Source organism: Pongo abelii, chromosome 10 (assembly GCF_028885655.2).
Source record: "Pongo abelii isolate AG06213 chromosome 10, NHGRI_mPonAbe1-v2.0_pri, whole genome shotgun sequence".
NCBI classification, from domain to species: domain Eukaryota; kingdom Metazoa; phylum Chordata; class Mammalia; order Primates; family Hominidae; genus Pongo; species Pongo abelii.
The window spans coordinates 131,732,501-131,749,382 of record NC_071995.2 but is presented as its reverse complement, the minus strand read 5'-3'; the positions used below and the strand labels follow the sequence as shown (position 1 = coordinate 131,749,382).

The 16,882-nt window shown below is 49.7% G+C and overlaps 1 protein-coding gene and 1 pseudogene across 4 annotated transcripts in view; one reads left to right on the top strand and one right to left on the bottom strand.

Annotated features, from left to right (window-relative positions):
* Positions 1-16,882, top strand: part of ANKLE2 (ankyrin repeat and LEM domain containing 2) — a 44,041-nt gene that overhangs the window by 2,239 nt on the left and 24,920 nt on the right. For all 4 annotated transcript variants that reach the window (XM_024256679.3, XM_024256678.3, XM_054528476.2 and 1 more), the window contains exons 2-6: positions 4,891-5,349; positions 9,187-9,393; positions 11,826-12,019; positions 12,137-12,325; positions 16,856-16,882. The exon at positions 16,856-16,882 is cut by the window's right edge and continues 96 nt beyond it. In XM_024256679.3, coding sequence (XP_024112447.1) covers positions 4,896-5,349; positions 9,187-9,393; positions 11,826-12,019; positions 12,137-12,325; positions 16,856-16,882 — 1,071 coding nt within the window. In that variant the 5' untranslated portion in view covers positions 4,891-4,895. The remainder of the gene's footprint in view (positions 1-4,890; positions 5,350-9,186; positions 9,394-11,825; positions 12,020-12,136; positions 12,326-16,855) is intronic.
* Positions 14,259-15,604, bottom strand: LOC112135767 (tumor protein D54-like; annotated as a pseudogene).

Sequence of the window (16,882 nt, the reverse complement as noted above, 5' to 3'; positions counted from 1 at the left end):
TTGTTTAATATAAAAATATGTTTTTATATTACATATGATGTATAATATACGTATATTATATGGCATATATTATATATCGTATGGCATATATAATACACGTATATCATATGGCACATATAATACATGTATATCATATATATAGTTAGCAGAGATTTAGAGAAACTGGGTCTCGTGCATTGTGGGTAGAGATGGAAAGTGGTGCAGCTACTCTGGGAATCAGCCTGGCAGGTTTTTAGGAAGCTAAACCTGCCCTGCATTCCTGAGCTTTTATTAGACAAATGAAAATGATTTTCACACAAAAACCCATATTTGATGTTCATAGCAACTCTATTTGTAATTGCCAGAAACTGAAATAACTCAGATGGTTAAACTTGCATATCGATACTCTGGGGAGCCGCTCCGCAGCGATCCACTCTGCCACGTGGGTGCCCTGGGGTGCCACTCCGTGTGATCCACTCTGCCACGTGGGTGGATCTCAAGGGCATTATGCTGAATAGGAAGAGCCAATCTCAAAAGTTGTGTACTTGGCTGGGTGCGGTGGCTCACACCTGTAATCCCAGCACTTTGGGATGCCGAGGCAGGTGGATCACAAGGTCAGGAGTTCAAGATCAGCCTGGCCAACATGGTGAGGCAATCTCCACTAAAAATACAAAAAATTAGCTGGGCGTGGTGGCAGGTACCTGTAATCCCAGCTACTCGGGAGGCTGAGGCAGCAGAATTGCTTGAACCCAGGAGGTGGAGGTTGCCGTGAGCAGAGATCATGCCACTGCACTCCAGCCTGGGTGACAGAGCAAGACTCCATCTCAAAAAAAAAAAAAAAAATTGTTAATGGAACGTTATTACTCAGTGTTCAGACCTAGCTGTTTCTCACATCTTTACCCATCGATCTGTCAAAGATCATGTGATCATACTGATACTTCCAATTTCAATGCAGTGTCCGTGGGTTTATTCTTTTTTTTAGATGGAGTCTCACTCTGTTGTCCAGGCTAGAGGCTCATTGCAACCTCTGCCTGCCCAGTTCAAGCGATTCTCCCGCCTAGCCTGCTGAGTAGCTGGGATGACAGGTGTGTGCCACCATGCCTGGCTAATTTTTGTATTTTTAGTAGAGACCTGGTTTCACCATGTTGGCCAGGCTGATCTCAAACTCCTGACCTCAAATGATCCACCCACCTTGGCCTCCCAAAGTGCTGGGATTACTGGCATGAGCCAGCCCCCTGGCTTTATTCTATACAGGCCCAGCCCCCTGGCTTTATTCTAATGCAAGAGTCAGTAAACTGTGGTCCAAACTGGCCGCCACCTATTTTCCTAAGTATAGTAAAGTTTTATTGGAATACAACCATACCCTTTTGTTATGTATATCTGTGGCGTCTTTTTTTTGGAGATGGGGTCTTGCTCTGTTGCCCAGGTTGGAGTGCAGTGTGGCACAAACAGGGCTCACTGCATCCTCAAACTCTTGGGCTTAATTTATCCTCCTGCCTCAGCCCCCCAAGTAGTTGGAACCACAGATGCACGTCACCACACTCAGCTAATTTTTTTTTTTTTTTTTTTTGGGGACGGAGTCTCGCTCTGTTGCCCAGGCTGTAGTGCAGTGCCGCCATCTCTGCTCACTGGAAGCTCTGCCCTCTGGGTTCACACCATTCTCCTGCCTCAGCCTCCTGAGTAGCTGGGACTACAGGCGCCCGCCACCATGCCCAGCTAATTTTTTTGTATTTTTAGTAGAGACAGGGTTTCACTGTGTTAGCCAGGATGGTCTCAATCTCCTGACCTCGTGATCCACCTGCCTCGGCCTCCCAAAGTGCTGGGGTTACAGGCGTGAGTCACCACACCCAGCCATCAGCTAATTTTTAAAGTTTTTGTAGAAAGGGTGTCGCCGTGTTGCCCAGGCTGGTCTTGAACTCCTGGGCTCAAGTGATCTTCCCGCTTCGGCCTCCCCAAGCGCTGGGATGACAGGTGTGAGCCACCACACCCGGCCTGTGGCTGTTCTGAGCACTCACGTGGCCTTTGGCTGATAGAGTCTGAGATGCTTACTCTCTCGCCCTTTACAGGAATCGTTTGCTGAAACCCTGTTCTCACTCCCACTTTCCTTTCTGTCATTGAGAGTCCTGGCTCTCATCAGCCACCATGTATTCCAATTATTTACTTTGTCCTAGAGTCCACAGAAAATAGCTTTAGGTGTGCTAACCTATACCATTGTGAAAACACCTACTGCCTAGATCCTGTTCACACGGTAATGGTGCACAGTTCTTTTTGTCTTTCTCCTTAGGGCACCTAGTCACTCACTGCTTTCCAAAGTTACGTAGGTTAGCTTCCCCTGTGTTATCACTTGTAATACAGTTAGGTTCATTTCTTCTGGCTAGTATTCCATTTGGGTGTTTCCCCCATCTTTTTGTTTATTTACTTATTTCTTTCTTTCTTTTTTTTTTTTTTTGAGATGGAGTCTCGTTCTGTCACCCAGGCTGGAGTGTAGTGGCGCGATCTCGGCTCACTGCGACCTCTGCCTCCTGGGTTCCAGCGATTCTCCTGCCTCAGGTTCCCAAGTAGCTGGGATTACAGGTGCCCGCCACTGCGCCTGGCTAATTTTTGTATTTTTTTTAGTAGAGATGGGGTTTCACCATCTTGGCCAGCCTGGTCTCGAACTGCTGACCTCGTGATCCACCCACCTCGGTCTCCCAAAGTGCTGCGATTACAGGCGTGAGCCACCGTGCCCAGCTTTACTTATTTCTTGAGTGTGTAAATCACGAACATGTTTTTAAAAGTCAGAACCCTATAGAAACTTAAATTCAGATATATTACTCCCCCCCCATCTTTTTTGTTGTTGTTGTTGTTGAGACAGGGTCTGATTCTGTCACCCAGGCTGGAGTGCAGGGCTGCCATCTCAGCTCGTGGTGGCATCCACCTCCCAGGCTCAAGTGATCCTCCTGCCTCATCCCCCTGAGTAGCTGGGGCTGTAGGCGTGCACTACTATGCTCGGGTAATTTTTTTTTTTTTGAAACGAGTCTCGCTCTTGTCCCCTGGGCTGGAGTGCAGTGGCGTGATTTCGGCTCATTGCAACCTCCACCTACTGGGTTCAAGCAATTCTCTTGCCTCAGCCTCTCGAGTAGCTGGGGTTACAGGCATGTACCACCATGCCCGGCTAATTTTTGTATTTTTAGTAGAGACGGGGTTTCACCATGTTGGCCAGGCTGGTCTCGAACTCCTGACCTCAGGTGATCCGCCTGCCTCCCAGAGAATATAACGGGCTGGGCATGGTGGCTTATGCCTGTAATCCCAGCACTTTGGAAGGTCGAGGCGGGCGGATTACCTGAGGTTGGGAGTTCAAGACCAGCCTGACCAACATGGAGAAACCCCGTCTCTGCAAAGTACAAAATTAGCTGGGCGTGGTGGTGCACGCCTGTAATCCCAGCTACTCGGGAGGCTGAGGCAGGAGAACAGCTTGAACCCGAGAGGTGGAGGTTGCAGTGAGCCGAGATCGCGCCACTGCACTCTAGCCTGCCTGGTGACAGAGCGAGACTCCGTCTCAAAAAGAAAAAAAAAAAAAGGCTCACGCTTATAATCCCAACACTTTGGGAGGCCAAGGCAGGTGGATCACCTGAGGTCAGGAGTGCAAGACCAACCTGGCCAACATAGTAAAACCCCATCTCTCCTAAAAATACAAAAATTAGCTAGGCGTGATTCTGGGCGCCTGTAATCCCAGCTACTTGGGAGGCTGGGGCAGGAGAATCGCCTGAATCCAAGAGGCAGAGGTTGCAGTGAGCTGAGATCGTGCCACTGCACTCCAGCCTGGGTGACAGAGGAAGACTCTGTCTCAAAAAAAAAAAAAAAAAAAAAAAGGTGGCATTAGATTAAGGACAGAGGGTTTATATGAAAAGTGGAATCCTGCCCGGGACTGAGATCCTCTCTGTTTATTCGTAATTATTCTCCACTTGCCCCCACCCCTTAAACTGTGCCCTACAAGTTGCTCTGACCTACTGTGTGCCTGCTCTACTGTAGATTGGCTACAGCCCTTTGTATCAGTTCCTCAGCACCAAACTGTCTGTGTACAGAGAATCTGGTGAGGTGCTTATGCCTGGGCAGAATCTTGGGGTCAGTAGATCCCCCTTCCAGGGTCTTTGGCAGATTCATTCATTGTTTAAAAGACAGTCCCCTCTGCCAATAAGTAACAGCATTTTTGGAATTTTCTTGGAGTTGCGGAGATGGGGGCATCATAAAATGTTTTTGGCCGCCACGGTGGCTCACGCCTGTAATCCCAGCACTTTGGGAGGCCGAGGCGGGCAGATCACCTGAGGTCAGGAGTTCGAGACCAGCCTGGCCAACATGGAGAAACCCTGTCTCTACTGAAAATACAAAAATTAGCCGGGCGTGGTGGCAGACGCCTACTTGGGAGTACCACTCGGGAGCACCACTGCACTCCAGCCTGCGCGACAGACCGAGACACCATCTCAAAAAAAAAAAAAAAAAAAAAGAATTTTTTTTTTTTGAGCTGGAGTTTCGCTCTTGTTGTCTAAGCTGGAGTGCAGGGGTGCAATCTCGGCTCACTGCAGCCTCCGCCTCCTGGGTTCAAGCGATTCTCCAGCCTCAGCCTCCCAAGTAGCTGGGATTACAGGCATCCACCACCACACCTGGCTAATTTTTTGTATTTTCAGTAGAGACAGGGTTTCACCATGTTGGCTGGGCTGGTTTCGAACTCCTGACCTCAGGTGATCCGCCCGCCTCAGCCTCCCAAAGTGCTGGGATTACAGGCGTAAACCACCGCGCCCAGCCAGAAAAAAAGTTTTTAATGACAGAAATAGAAACTGATGCCATTATGTAATGAACCCTAGTACCCATCACCCAGCTTCAGCAGGTGTTAGTATTTTGTGACTCTATTTGATTTTTTTGTCTTGGGCCTAGGTGAAATGACAATGGATGCTGTGTTGGCTCGATTGAAACTTCTGAAACCAGATGACCTTAGAGAAGAAATCATCAAAGCCGGATTGAAATGTGGACCCATTACATCAACTACAAGGTTCATTTTTGAGAAAAAATTGGCTCAGGCTTTACTGGAGCAAGGAGGAAGGCTGCCTTCTTTCGACCACCATGAGGCAGGTGTCACAGCTCTCAGCCAAGACCCACAAAGGATTTTGAAGCCAGCTGAAGGGAACCCAACTGATCAGGCTGGTTTTTCTGAAGACAGAGAATTTGGTTACAGTGTGGGCCTGAATCCTCCAGAGGAGGAAGCTGTGACATCCAAGACCTGCTCAGTGGCCCCCAGTGCCACCGACACCTACAGAGCTGGAGTGACTGCGTCTAAGGAGCCGCCCCTGTACTATGGGGTGTGTCCAGTGTATGAGGACATCCCAGTGAGAAATGGTAATGGGACCGTGTGTAGGATTTCCTCACACAGATAGCACATACGCGGAGGGGCGGGATGACGTCTGAAAATGGAAAACTACGGATTAAAAAAGAAAAAATCCAATCCCCTCCATCTCATCACCCCAGTTAACCATTAACATTTTTATGTAGAACTTTTCTGAAATATTTAATTTAACATGAGAACTGTTAAAATTTGTTAGGTAAATTGGATTGTATGAGATATGCTGGACTGAGATATTAATATTAGCTGGCTGGCTGCTGTTGGTTAGGAACTTTGTTGATTAGTCATCTCCCCCTTTTTAAAATGCAGTGTAACCTGCACATCTTTTTATGTTAATGAATGCAAATGGCCAATGAATGTATAAATAATTTTCAGCATCAAAGATTCGTAGTTTTATTTTTTATTTATTTATTTAGTTTTTGAGACAGAGTCTCACTCTGTTGCCCAGGCCGGAGTGCGGTGGCGCGATCTCGGCTCACTGCAACCTCTGCCCTCCCAGTTCAAGCGATTCTCCTGCCTCAGCCTCCTGAGTAGCTGGGATTACATGCGCCTGCCACCGCATCTGGCTAATTTTTTGTATTTTTAGTAGAGACGGGGTTTCACCATCTTGGCCAGGCTAGTCTTGAACTCCTGACCTCATGATCCACCTGCTTCGGCCTCCCAAAGTGCTGAGAGTACAGGCTTGAGCCACCGCGCCCGGCCATTTTATTTTTTGAATTTATTCATTCATCTGAGACAGGGTGTTACTCTGCCACCTAGGCTGCGTTGCAGTGGTGCAGTCACAGCTCACTGCAGCCTCAACCTTTCTGGCTCAGGTGATCCTCCCACCTCAGCCGCTTGAGTAGCTGGGACCATAGGCATACACCACCACACACGGTTAATTTTTGTTTTTGTTTTTGTTTTTTTGAGACAGAGTCTCGCACTGTTGCCTGGGCTGGAGTGCAGTGGCGCGATCTCAGCTCAGTGTAACCTCAGTCTCCCGGGTAGCTGGGAACTACAGGCGCCTGCCACCATACCCAGCTAATTTTTTGTATTTTTAGTAGAGACAGGGTTTCACGATTTTGGCCAAGCTGGTCTCGAACCCCTGACCTCGTGATCTGCCTGCCTCGGCCTCCCAAAGTTCTGGGATTATAGGCGTGAGCCATCACGCCCGGCCAATTTTTGTATTTTTTATAGAGACGGGGTTTCGCCACGTTGCCCAGGCTGCTCTCGAACTGCCCTCAAGCGATCCACCCACGTTGGTCTCCCAAAGTGCTAAGATTACAGGCACACACCAGCACACCTAGCTAATTGGTTGTTTTTGGTGTTTTTTTATTTTTTTTTGAGACCGGGGTCTCTCTGTCACCCAGGTTGGGGTGTAGTGATGCGATCTCAACAACTCACTGCAATGTCTGCCTACCAGGCTCAAGCAGTCCTCCCACCTCAGCCTCCTGAGTAGCTTGGGATTGCTGGGATCACGGGCATGTGCCAGTACGCGGCCAGTTTTTTTGTATTCTTGGTAGAGACAATGTTTCCCCATGTTGCCCAGGCTGGTCTCCAACTCCTGGGCTCAAGTGATCCGCCAGGCTCGGCCTCCCGAAGTGCTGGGATTACAGGCGTGAGCCACCTCGCCTGGCCACACGTAGGTAATTAAATTTTTTTTTTTTTTTTAAGAGACTGCATCTCGGTTTATTGCTTAGGTTGGTCTTGAACTCCTGGCTTCAAGCAGTCCTCCCACCTGAGCCTCCCAAAGTGCTGAGATTACAGGTGTGAGCCACTGTGCCCAGCCCAAGAACTGTAATTTTAAAGAAGATTTAACATTGGAAAAAAAAAATGAGAACTCAGTATTGATTGGAATGCCAGAAATTGCACACTGTCATTAGTATTGTTATTACTGTGATATCATTTGTGGTGATGCCTATGAGTAGATAATTGGTTAAACACTATGAATAGAATGGAATATTACTCTTCTATAAGATCTTTTTAAAGAATACTTAGTGGCTGGGCGCAGTGGCTCACGCCTGTAATCCCAGCACTTTGGGAGGCCGAGGCAGGCAGATCATGAGGTCAGGAGATTGAGACCATCCTGGCTGACACAGTGAAGCCCCGTCTCTACTAAAAATACAAAAAATTAGCGGGGTGTCGTGGCGGGCGCCTGTAGTCCCAGCTACTTAGGAGGCTGAGGTTGCAATGAGCTGAGATTGCGCCACTGCATTCCAGCCTGGGCGACAGAGCTAGATTCTGTCTCAAAAAAAAGAAAGTAACACTGGGAAATGGTCATGGTGCAGTTATTTTTATTATTTTTTATTTATTTATTTATTTGCTTATTTTTTGAGACAGAGTCCTAGTCTGTCGCCAGGCCGGAGTGCAGTGGTGCAATCTTGGCTCACTCCAACCTCTGCCTTTTGGGTTCCGGTGATTTTCCTGCTGCAGCCTCCCGAGTAGCTAGTACTACAAGCATGTGCCACCACGCCTGGCTAATTTTGTATTTTTAGTAGAGACGGGATTTCTCCACGTTGATCAGGCTGGTCTCGAACTCCCAACGTCAGGTGATCCACCTGCCTCAGCCTCCCAAAGTGCTGGGATTACAGGCGTGAGCCACCGTGCCCAAACTATGGCCATTTTTATCCAGTAGTGGACAGTAACCATTCTTCTGTTATATTGTCCATAAATTTTTGTCTCCTGGCCAGTAGTGTATATCTTATGTATTTACAATAGTCTCATACAAAACTTAATTGTGATAGTTCCACTCCAGAGCTTTAATGTTTTTATATAATCAGGATTATCTTGTTTTGAATGGTTTCTTGGCATGTTTAAAAAGGCATTCCCAGCCGGGTACAGTGGCCCAGCCATGCCTGTCATCCCAGCACTTTGGGAGGCTGAGGTGGGCGGATCACCTAAGGTCAGGAGTTCAAGACTAGCCTGGCCAACATGGTGAAACGCCGTCTCTACTAAAAATACAACAGTTAGCCAGGTGTGGTGGCCGGTGCCTATAATCCCAGCTACACGGGAGGCTGAGACGGGATAATCGCTTGGACCTGGGAGATGATGGTTGCAGTGAGCCAAGATCACACCACTGCACTCCAGCCTGGGCAGCTGAGTGAGACTCCATGTCAAAAACAAAACAAAACAAAAAAACAAAAAAAAATAGGCATTCCTGGTTGGGCGCCGTGGCTGACACCTGTAATCCCAGCACTTTAGGAGGCTGAGGCAGGTGGATGACTTGAGGTCAGGAGTTTGAGACCAGCCTGGCCAACATGATGAAACCCCGTCTCTACTAAAAATACAAAAAATTAGTCAGGCATGGTGGCGGACGCCCATAATCCCAGCTACTCGGCAGGCTGAGGCGGGAGAATCGCTTGAACCCGGGAGGCAGAGGTTGCAGAGAGCCAAGATGGCACCACTGCACTCGAGCTTGAGCAACAGAGTGAGACTCCGTCTCCAAAAAAAAAAATAAAGTAAAAAATAAAAAGGCGTTCCCTGTTCAAAATTGTGTTTAAAATTCTCTTATGTTCTTGGCTGACATAATTATAGTTTTTTTTTTAATTTGCCTTTTAATAATTTTTATTTAGATCTTTATATGAAATTTAGTTTTTAGGATAGAATCTTGGCATATAGAATTACGTATATGAACATAATATGTATCATGTTACATGCATATACACACACCGTCAAGCTTGTTAATTGCTTTATTTTGGCTAGCTAAGGCCCTTTTTCTTCAGGATTAAAGAACTGAACTAAGCCAGGCGACTGGGTAGCAGACGTGGAAGCTGATGGTTAGGCCCAGGGCGTGGCCAGGTGACAGCTCTCCAGTCACCCATCTCTGATTTTCATTTGTTACTTTTCCTACCCAGAAAGGATCTATGTTTATGAAAATAAAAAGGAAGCATTGCAAGCTGTCAAGATGATCAAAGGGTCCCGATTTAAAGCTTTTTCTACCAGAGAAGATGCTGAGAAATTTGCTAGAGGAATTTGTGATTATTTCCCTTCTCCAAGCAAAACGTCCTTACCGCTGTCTCCTGTGAAAACAGCGCCACTCTTTAGCAATGATGGGTTGAAAGGTAAATCATGCAGCTGTTCACATCTTGATGTTCCTGTCACATTGATCCCACCCTGTTTTGTGCCTTCTTTCCTCCGATGTGGTAACTTGTTTTCTCCATGATGGTAGAGTCGATGGGGTCTCAGTGGACCAGGAAGCCATGCTAGCTCTGATACTGATGTGCCAGTAATTAGCATCTTGACTGTGGAGAAGCTGAAAAGAACGCTGTGGCTGCTTCCATCTGTCCCCATGTCTGTTGGATTTTTTTCTTTTTTTTTTTGTAAAGAGACAGGGTCTTGTTCTTTTGCCAGCCTGGAGTACAGTCTGGTGCTATCATGGCCCACTGCAGCCTCAAACTCCTGGGCTCAAGCAATCCACCTGCTTTAGCCTCCCAAGTAGCTGAGAAATAGGCATGCACCACCACACCCAGCTAATTTAAACCTTTTTTTTTTTTTTTTTTTTTTTTGAGACGGAGTCTTGCTCTGTTGCCCAGGCTGGAGTGCAGTGGTGCGATCTCGGCTCACTGCAAGCTCTACCTCCTGGGTTCAAGCGATTCTCCTGCCTCAGCCTCCCGAGTAGCTGGGATTACAGGTGCACACTGCCACGCCCAGCTAATGTTTGTATTTTTAGCCACCATGTTGGCCAGGCTAGAATTTAACATTTTTTTATGGAGACAGGGTCTTGCTATGTTGCCAAGGCTGGTTGAATTGCTGGCATCAAGTTATCCTCCCATCTCAGCCTCCCAAAGTGCTGGGATGACAGGCGTGAGCCCCTGCGCCTTTTTGGATCCTGAGACCAGTCTACTTCCCCACCTGAAGCTATACCTGCTTCAATGACTAGGGCATCTGGAGAAGTTGGGCTCATCTGTAGGAGCGGTCCAGCCCGAAATCTGACTGGTGCCCACCTCCCAGCTCAGAACTAGGGTTTTGTGTGAAGAGGCTCTTCACGGTCAGCGTGGGGTAGAACCTCCGCCTTTACCTTTCGTCTGGCCTCAGCTCCTGCTCCCTCTCGCAGCTCACAGTTGTCTGGGCTTCCCTGGCGGGCTGGTACTCCAGAGGAATGTTGCCCTCTCCTTCCAGTCATCCGCCTGCCCTCAGTCAGCCTTATACAGGTGCTTCCTGGATGGAAACCAGAGTGGCTTCTAACAGATATGGATTTCCTTCTTCGCAATTTGTGAGAATTCCTCAGAAGGAAATCACCTTAAGACAGAAATCAGGCTGGGCACAGTGGCTCATGCCTGTAATCCCAGCACTTTGGGAGGCCGAGGTGGGCAGATCACTTGAGGTCAGGAGTTTGAGACCAGCCTGGCCTACATGGTGAAACCCTGCTTCTACCAAAAATATAAAAAATTGGCCGGGCGCGGTGGCTCATGCCTGTAATCCCAGCACTTTGGGAGGCTGAGGCGGGTGGATAATCTCAGGTCAGGAGTTTCAGACTAGTCTGGCCAACATGATGAAACCCCGTCTCTATTAAAAATACAAAAATTAGCTGGCCGTGGTGGCAGGTGCCTGTAATCCCAGCTACTTGGGAGGCTGAGGCAGGAGAATTGCTTGAAACCAGAAGGCAGAGGTTGCAGTGAGCTGAGATCACGCCACTGCACTCCAGCCTGGGTGAAAGAGCAAAACTGCGTCCCCCACAAAAAATCAGCTGGGCATGGTGGCAGCCTCCTTAATCCTGTAATCCTTTGCAGCTGCACTGTGCACATCGAAGGTCTTGCGTGATTTCTGGGAGTGTTCCCTTGCCCGCCGCTGCCGTTATTCCTCCTCCACCTACTGACCAAGCTTTCAGAGTTCACTGGCCGGGTGTGGTGACTCATCCCTGTAATTCCAACTTGGGGGCTGAGGCAGAAGGATCCCTTGAAGCCAGGAGTTTGAGACCCACCTGGGCAACATAGACCTCATTTCTAAAAATACGTATATATATATACGTGTATAAGCCAGGCGTGATGGCACACAACTGTAGTCCCAGCTACTTGAGGGGCTGAGATCACTTGAGCCCAGGAGGTCGAGGCTGCAGTGAGCTATATTCGTGCCACCACACTCCAGCCTGGGAAACAGAGCCAGACCCTGTCTCTGAAAAAACCCAAAGTTCACCAAACTTGGCCTCATTCACAGAGCCTTTCCCAGCAAGATTGTGGCAGGGTTTGGCTGCTCTTCTGCTTGCTGTGCTCACGGGGGCGCGCTGGCTGCCGTTGTAGGCTGGGGCCCCCAGTGAGATTGTGGCCGGGTCTGGCTGCTCTCCCCCACTTGCTCTGCTCAATGGGGCTCGCTGGCTGCCATTGCGTTGCATGCTGGGGCCGGTGGCCGTGGGCCCTTTTCGTCTTCCCTCGCCTGTGCCTCCCAGTTGGGCCAGAAGCCTCTGTGGAAAGCTCCTTATCCCTCATCAGAGGGTGCATGGGTGACAAGTGACTGTTGGTGAAACTAATCGTTCTTAAATTCTGTCTTTTACTGACAGATGGTTTGTGCTTGTCGGAATCAGAAACAGTCAACAAAGAGCGAGCGAACAGTTACAAAAATCCCCGCACTCAGGACCTCACCGCCAAGCTTCGGAAAGCTGTGGAGAAGGGAGAGGAGGACACCTTTTCTGACCTTATCTGGAGCAACCCCCGGTATCTGATCGGCTCAGGAGACAACCCCACTATCGTGCAGGTAGGTCTCGGCAGTTCCCTCGGGTAGGTGCGCGGTCCCGGCGGTTCCCTCGCAGTACTCGCACAGGGCGCATCCACACGTCAGATAGGAAGCTCAGATCCTGCGGTTCTCTTTCAGGAAGGGTGCAGGTACAACGTGATGCATGTTGCTGCCAAAGAGAACCAGGCTTCCATCTGCCAGCTGACTCTGGACGTCCTGGAGAACCCCGACTTCATGAGGCTGATGTACCCTGATGACGACGAGGCCATGCTGCAGAAGCGCATCCGCTACGTGGTTGACCTGTACCTAAACACCCCCGACAAGATGGTGCGTGCACACCCTCCACTCACGCTTTCTTTTTTTAATTGTTTAAAAGTTTTTCCCCAAAAGAATGCTTTATCGACAAGTTACTCGTTAGTATAATAACTTTGGGGAAAAGATACATCAATTACACCCCTGCAACCTGCCTTCTCACCACATCCCACTGGACAAAGGGCACTGTGCGCTGGGGTTCCCTGGCCCCTGCATCGTCGTCGTGTGTGCAGTGCTGTCCCCGAGGGTGTCTGAACCGTCTGGGGACACGGTTGTCAGAGGACATTTCCTCTGCCGAACAGGACACCTTGAGCTGAGCAGCCCTTCCCCTCCCGGGAGTGGCAGAGCTGTGCACACCACAGGCAGGCCCTCAGTGTCCTACCAAGAGCCACTGAGGCACAGAGCTGCCCCTGCAGACCACGCTGCCTGACACGCAGGGCTGTGGTGAGAGAGGCTGCCTGACACATAGGGCTGTGGTAAGAGAGAGGCTGCCTGACACACAGGGCTGTGATGTGAGAGAGAGGCTGCCTGACACACAGGGCTGTGATGTGAGAGAGAGGCTGCCTGACACGCAGGGCTGTGGTGAGAGAGGCTGCCTGACATGCAGGGCTGTGGTGAGAGAGAGAGGCTGCCTGACACGCAGGGCTGTGGTGAGAGAGACTGCTGGGGTGCGACTGCTTAGAAACAGGAACGATCTTCGTAGCTCCTGAGAAAAGGCAACAGCAATCCTGGCCGATGCCCACGCCCCACCCTCCACCTGACCTGTGGGGTCGTTTCTTCTTAAGTGCAGCCAGCAGGCGGGTTGGAGTCACTGATGAGTGCGCCCCGGGCCAGGCCCATGCAAGGCAGCACTGTGAAGGGGGCACAGCTCTTCTAAAGGGTGCTAAAGACAGGCTTTTCCTTCTCTTAGCCCCTCCCACCCCCGGGAGCCCGAGAGTCCTTCAGGGCAGAGTAGGGAGCCAGGGGAGCTGCCCTGCTTGAGAAGAGAAGTAAGTTTTATACACTGGGATGGAGCGTGTTAGTGAAATCAGCACCCCAGCTGGAACAGGCAGTCACGCAGGCCAGGTGTAAAATCCCACACAGTGCTCACAGCCGTTAAGCAACCCTCATTTATATGTTTATGATAAGTAAAGCATGAGGCAATGTGAGGCTTCAATTTCAGCTTGAGTCCAAAGAAATAATATTCTTTCACTAGGAGGCTGAAGCTGCTTTGCCTAATTTCGATTTTTGAAAAGTCCACTGCATTAAAAAAAAAATGAATTTGCTTTTCATTAAAGCTAGATTAGTACAACAATTACACAGTTGTTGATAATCAGTTTACTTTCTGTGGGCAGAAAATGGACAGTTTTCTTGTTTAGCATTTCAAGATAAACTCATGGAACAAGTAGGGCTTTCTGGGTGATTGCATTCCTTCTGTGAGTTAGGGAAGGAGGAAGTCAAAAATGCCACTTACGCGTAGGACTCTTCAGTCCTTCAACATTCTGATGGGCTAACCTGATTCTTTTTTTTTTTTTTCGAGACAGAGTCTTGCTCTGTCTCCCAGGCGGGAGTGCAGCGGCACGATCTCAGCTCACTGCAAGCTCCTCCTCCTGGGTTCAACTGATTCTCCTGCTTCAGCTTCCCGAGTAGCTGGGACTACAGGCACCCACCACCACGCCTGGCTATTTTTTTTGTATTTTTAGTAGAGATGGGGTTTCACCGTGTTAGCCGGGATGGTCTCCATCTCCTGACCTTGTGATCGTTCTGCCTTGGCTTCCCAGAGTGCTGGGATTACAGGCGTGAGCCACCGTGCCTGGCCACTAACATGATTCTTAAAGGGAGCCCGGGCTTTGGCTCAGTATTTCAAATTCTCCGCCCTGTCCACTTCCTGTACCCCTAGGAAGGACAGCACAGTTATCTGTTACATCTACAAACTTTAGTATATAATTATGTACACAACTGTTGAAATTCATGTGGATGCAGCAGCCACGTCTCCTTGTGGATGGGCAGGACTGTTCTCAAAGCCGGCTCTGCGTGTGCGTCCTGGCTGGCCACTTTGTTTTGCAGAGCTCCGGCCGTGATGCTGAGGGTGTGTTGCGTGTGCTCTGCAGCTGAGCGTAAGTGACCACAGGCTTAGAGAGTTGCGGGATCCGACGGGTTTGTCGCCCCTCCTTGCCGAGGAAGGGAGATTGTCCTTGCTGTTCTCTGTCACCCACGACCTTAGACTTCATGGGCCCAACTTGGTCTTCAAACGACTTGAAAGTTGCAGAGTTCCTTACGTCTCTGAGCTTCCTGCTGATGGCAGAGCCCACCATGGACAGGGCCGCTGAGGTATCTGTCTTGGTTGAGGTCTTCTGTCTTGCTGTGGGAGCATTTCCTGAGTCTTGCAGAGATCCGGGTGGGCCACTTTCTTATTCCACTTCCCGTTTCTCAGAAGTCTTCACATAGGCGTTAGAGCGGGTTCTGTTTCAGCCTCCAAGGCAGAGAGGCCCAGCCTCCTCTCAAGCTCTCCACAGTCCTCCTCCTTGGCTGCCAGCACTAGTGTAGAGTGACAGTTTCCTCATCCATCTTGGTAGCTGGGCCCTGAGGTCTTCCTCCTCAGCCTCTGTGAGACCCTCAACTGCAGTAGCCTGGGCAGCCCCACCCGTGTCAACAGGGATATTGGTCATGGAGTTGGGCAGCAGGCCTCTGTGAGGAGAATTCCAGTTGACATCTTGGCTGGCGGCGTCTGTGTTCAGGCAGTCATGGGCCGCGGTGCGGGCGCTGTGGGAGCCGAGCAGGCAGCAGCACGGTTGCTCACTGCACGCACGCTGCCCGGGAGCCACCTCCGCTGGCTGTTTTAATAGAAATGGTAGCCAGTATTGTAGTTTAATAAAGATTTGTGAGGCCGGGCGCGGTGGCTCACGCCTGTAATCCCAGCACTTTGGGAGGCCGAGGCGGGCGGATCACAAGGTCAGGAGATGGAGACCATCCTGGCTAACAGTGAAACCCCGTCTGTACTAAAAATACAAAAAATTAGCCAGGTGTAGTGGTGGGTGCTTGTAGTCCCAGCTACTCGGGAGGCCGAGGCAGGAGAATGGCGTGAACCCAGGAGGCAGAGCTTGCAGTGAGCCGAGATCGTGCCACTGCACTCCAGCCTGGGCGACAGAGCGAGACTCCGTCTCAAAAAAAAAAGTCTATAGTGCTTACTGTCTGGTCCTTGTCCAAGAAAGCTTGCCAGCCCCTGGACAGAAGGATGGAGTGCAGGTAGCGTGGTGGTATATGCAAACTTCCAGACCTTTTTGGGGTCACGTGAGAGAGTTGTAAGGGATACATCTAGTGGGTGATGGCGGGAGGGAGCTGTAGGAGGACATTTGCGGGTGACCTAGGCTGTGTTGCCAAGGAGTGGAGGCAGGGGTGTCAGTGCAGGCCATAGGGTCCGTGATGAGTTTTTGTTCCCTGTGCAGAAGCTTAGGGGTGGCTGCCATGGCATACGATGCCACTGGACACTTCACAGCCAGAATCTTGGTAATCAGAGGTGACGAGAGGTGTTTCTGGCTCTGCTAGGTGTAAATGAATTCTGTTTTCTACACGGTGCAGTGGAGCTGCCTGTGGGATGTCCAAGTGAGGTGCCTGGGAGGGGGCTGGCCCTTCAGGTCTTGGGCTCAGGGGCACTGTTGACAGTGAGGCCCGCTGGTTTGTAGACCACAGTTGAAGGTGAAATTGAGACTGCCCAGAGCATAAGGAAGGATCGGAGGTGCAGCTGTGGGAGCTCCAGGCAGATGGTGTGGAGACCTGTGACACCATCCGGGGAAGGAGGGCGTGACGCAGCGTCACGGACGGAGACCTGGGTTCCCAGCCAGGGCGTGATGCAGCATCGTCAACGTGAAAAGAATTTCGTTTACTGTGGTGTCACATGCCACAGAGACTTCTTTGAGTACAGGCCAAATTCGTGGGCTTTGCTTTATTCTGGTTGTGGTCCTCATCTGTGTATTTCACTTTCTGGGCATGTTTTACATGACATTGTACTGGGCCCTGAATGGTTAAAGCTACTGTTCACTGTTTATGGAGAATTTAAGCTCCTCCGGGGCCTGGGCACCCAGGTCAGTATGCTAAGCTCAAGCCTTGGCATGAAGTGGGTATGTGCTAGAATGCCAATTATTTTTCCATTATGAAAGCAGCGTCTTTTATGGCCTTTTTGTTTGTGAGTCTTTTTTTTAAAAAAAGTGTGAGCCGGGCTCGGTGACTCACACCTGTAATCCCAGCACTTTGGGAGGCCAAGGCAGGTGGATCACCTGAGGTCAGGAGTTCGAGACCAGTCTCACCAATGTGGTGAAACCCCATCTCTACTAAAAATTAAAAAAAAAGTAGCTGGGTGGGGTGGCGGGTGCCTGTAGTCCCAGCTACTGGGGAGCCTGAGGCAGGAGAATCGGTTAAACCCGGGAGGCAGAGGTTGCAGTGAGCCGAGATCATGCCAGTGAGTCTCAAAATAAATGAATGAATGAATGTATAAATACCTATTTTCACCTTAGAGCAACCTTATGAGACAAGTGTGAATAATTGTACTTCCTCTGCACCTTTTTTCAGGGCTATGACACACCGTTGCATTTTGCT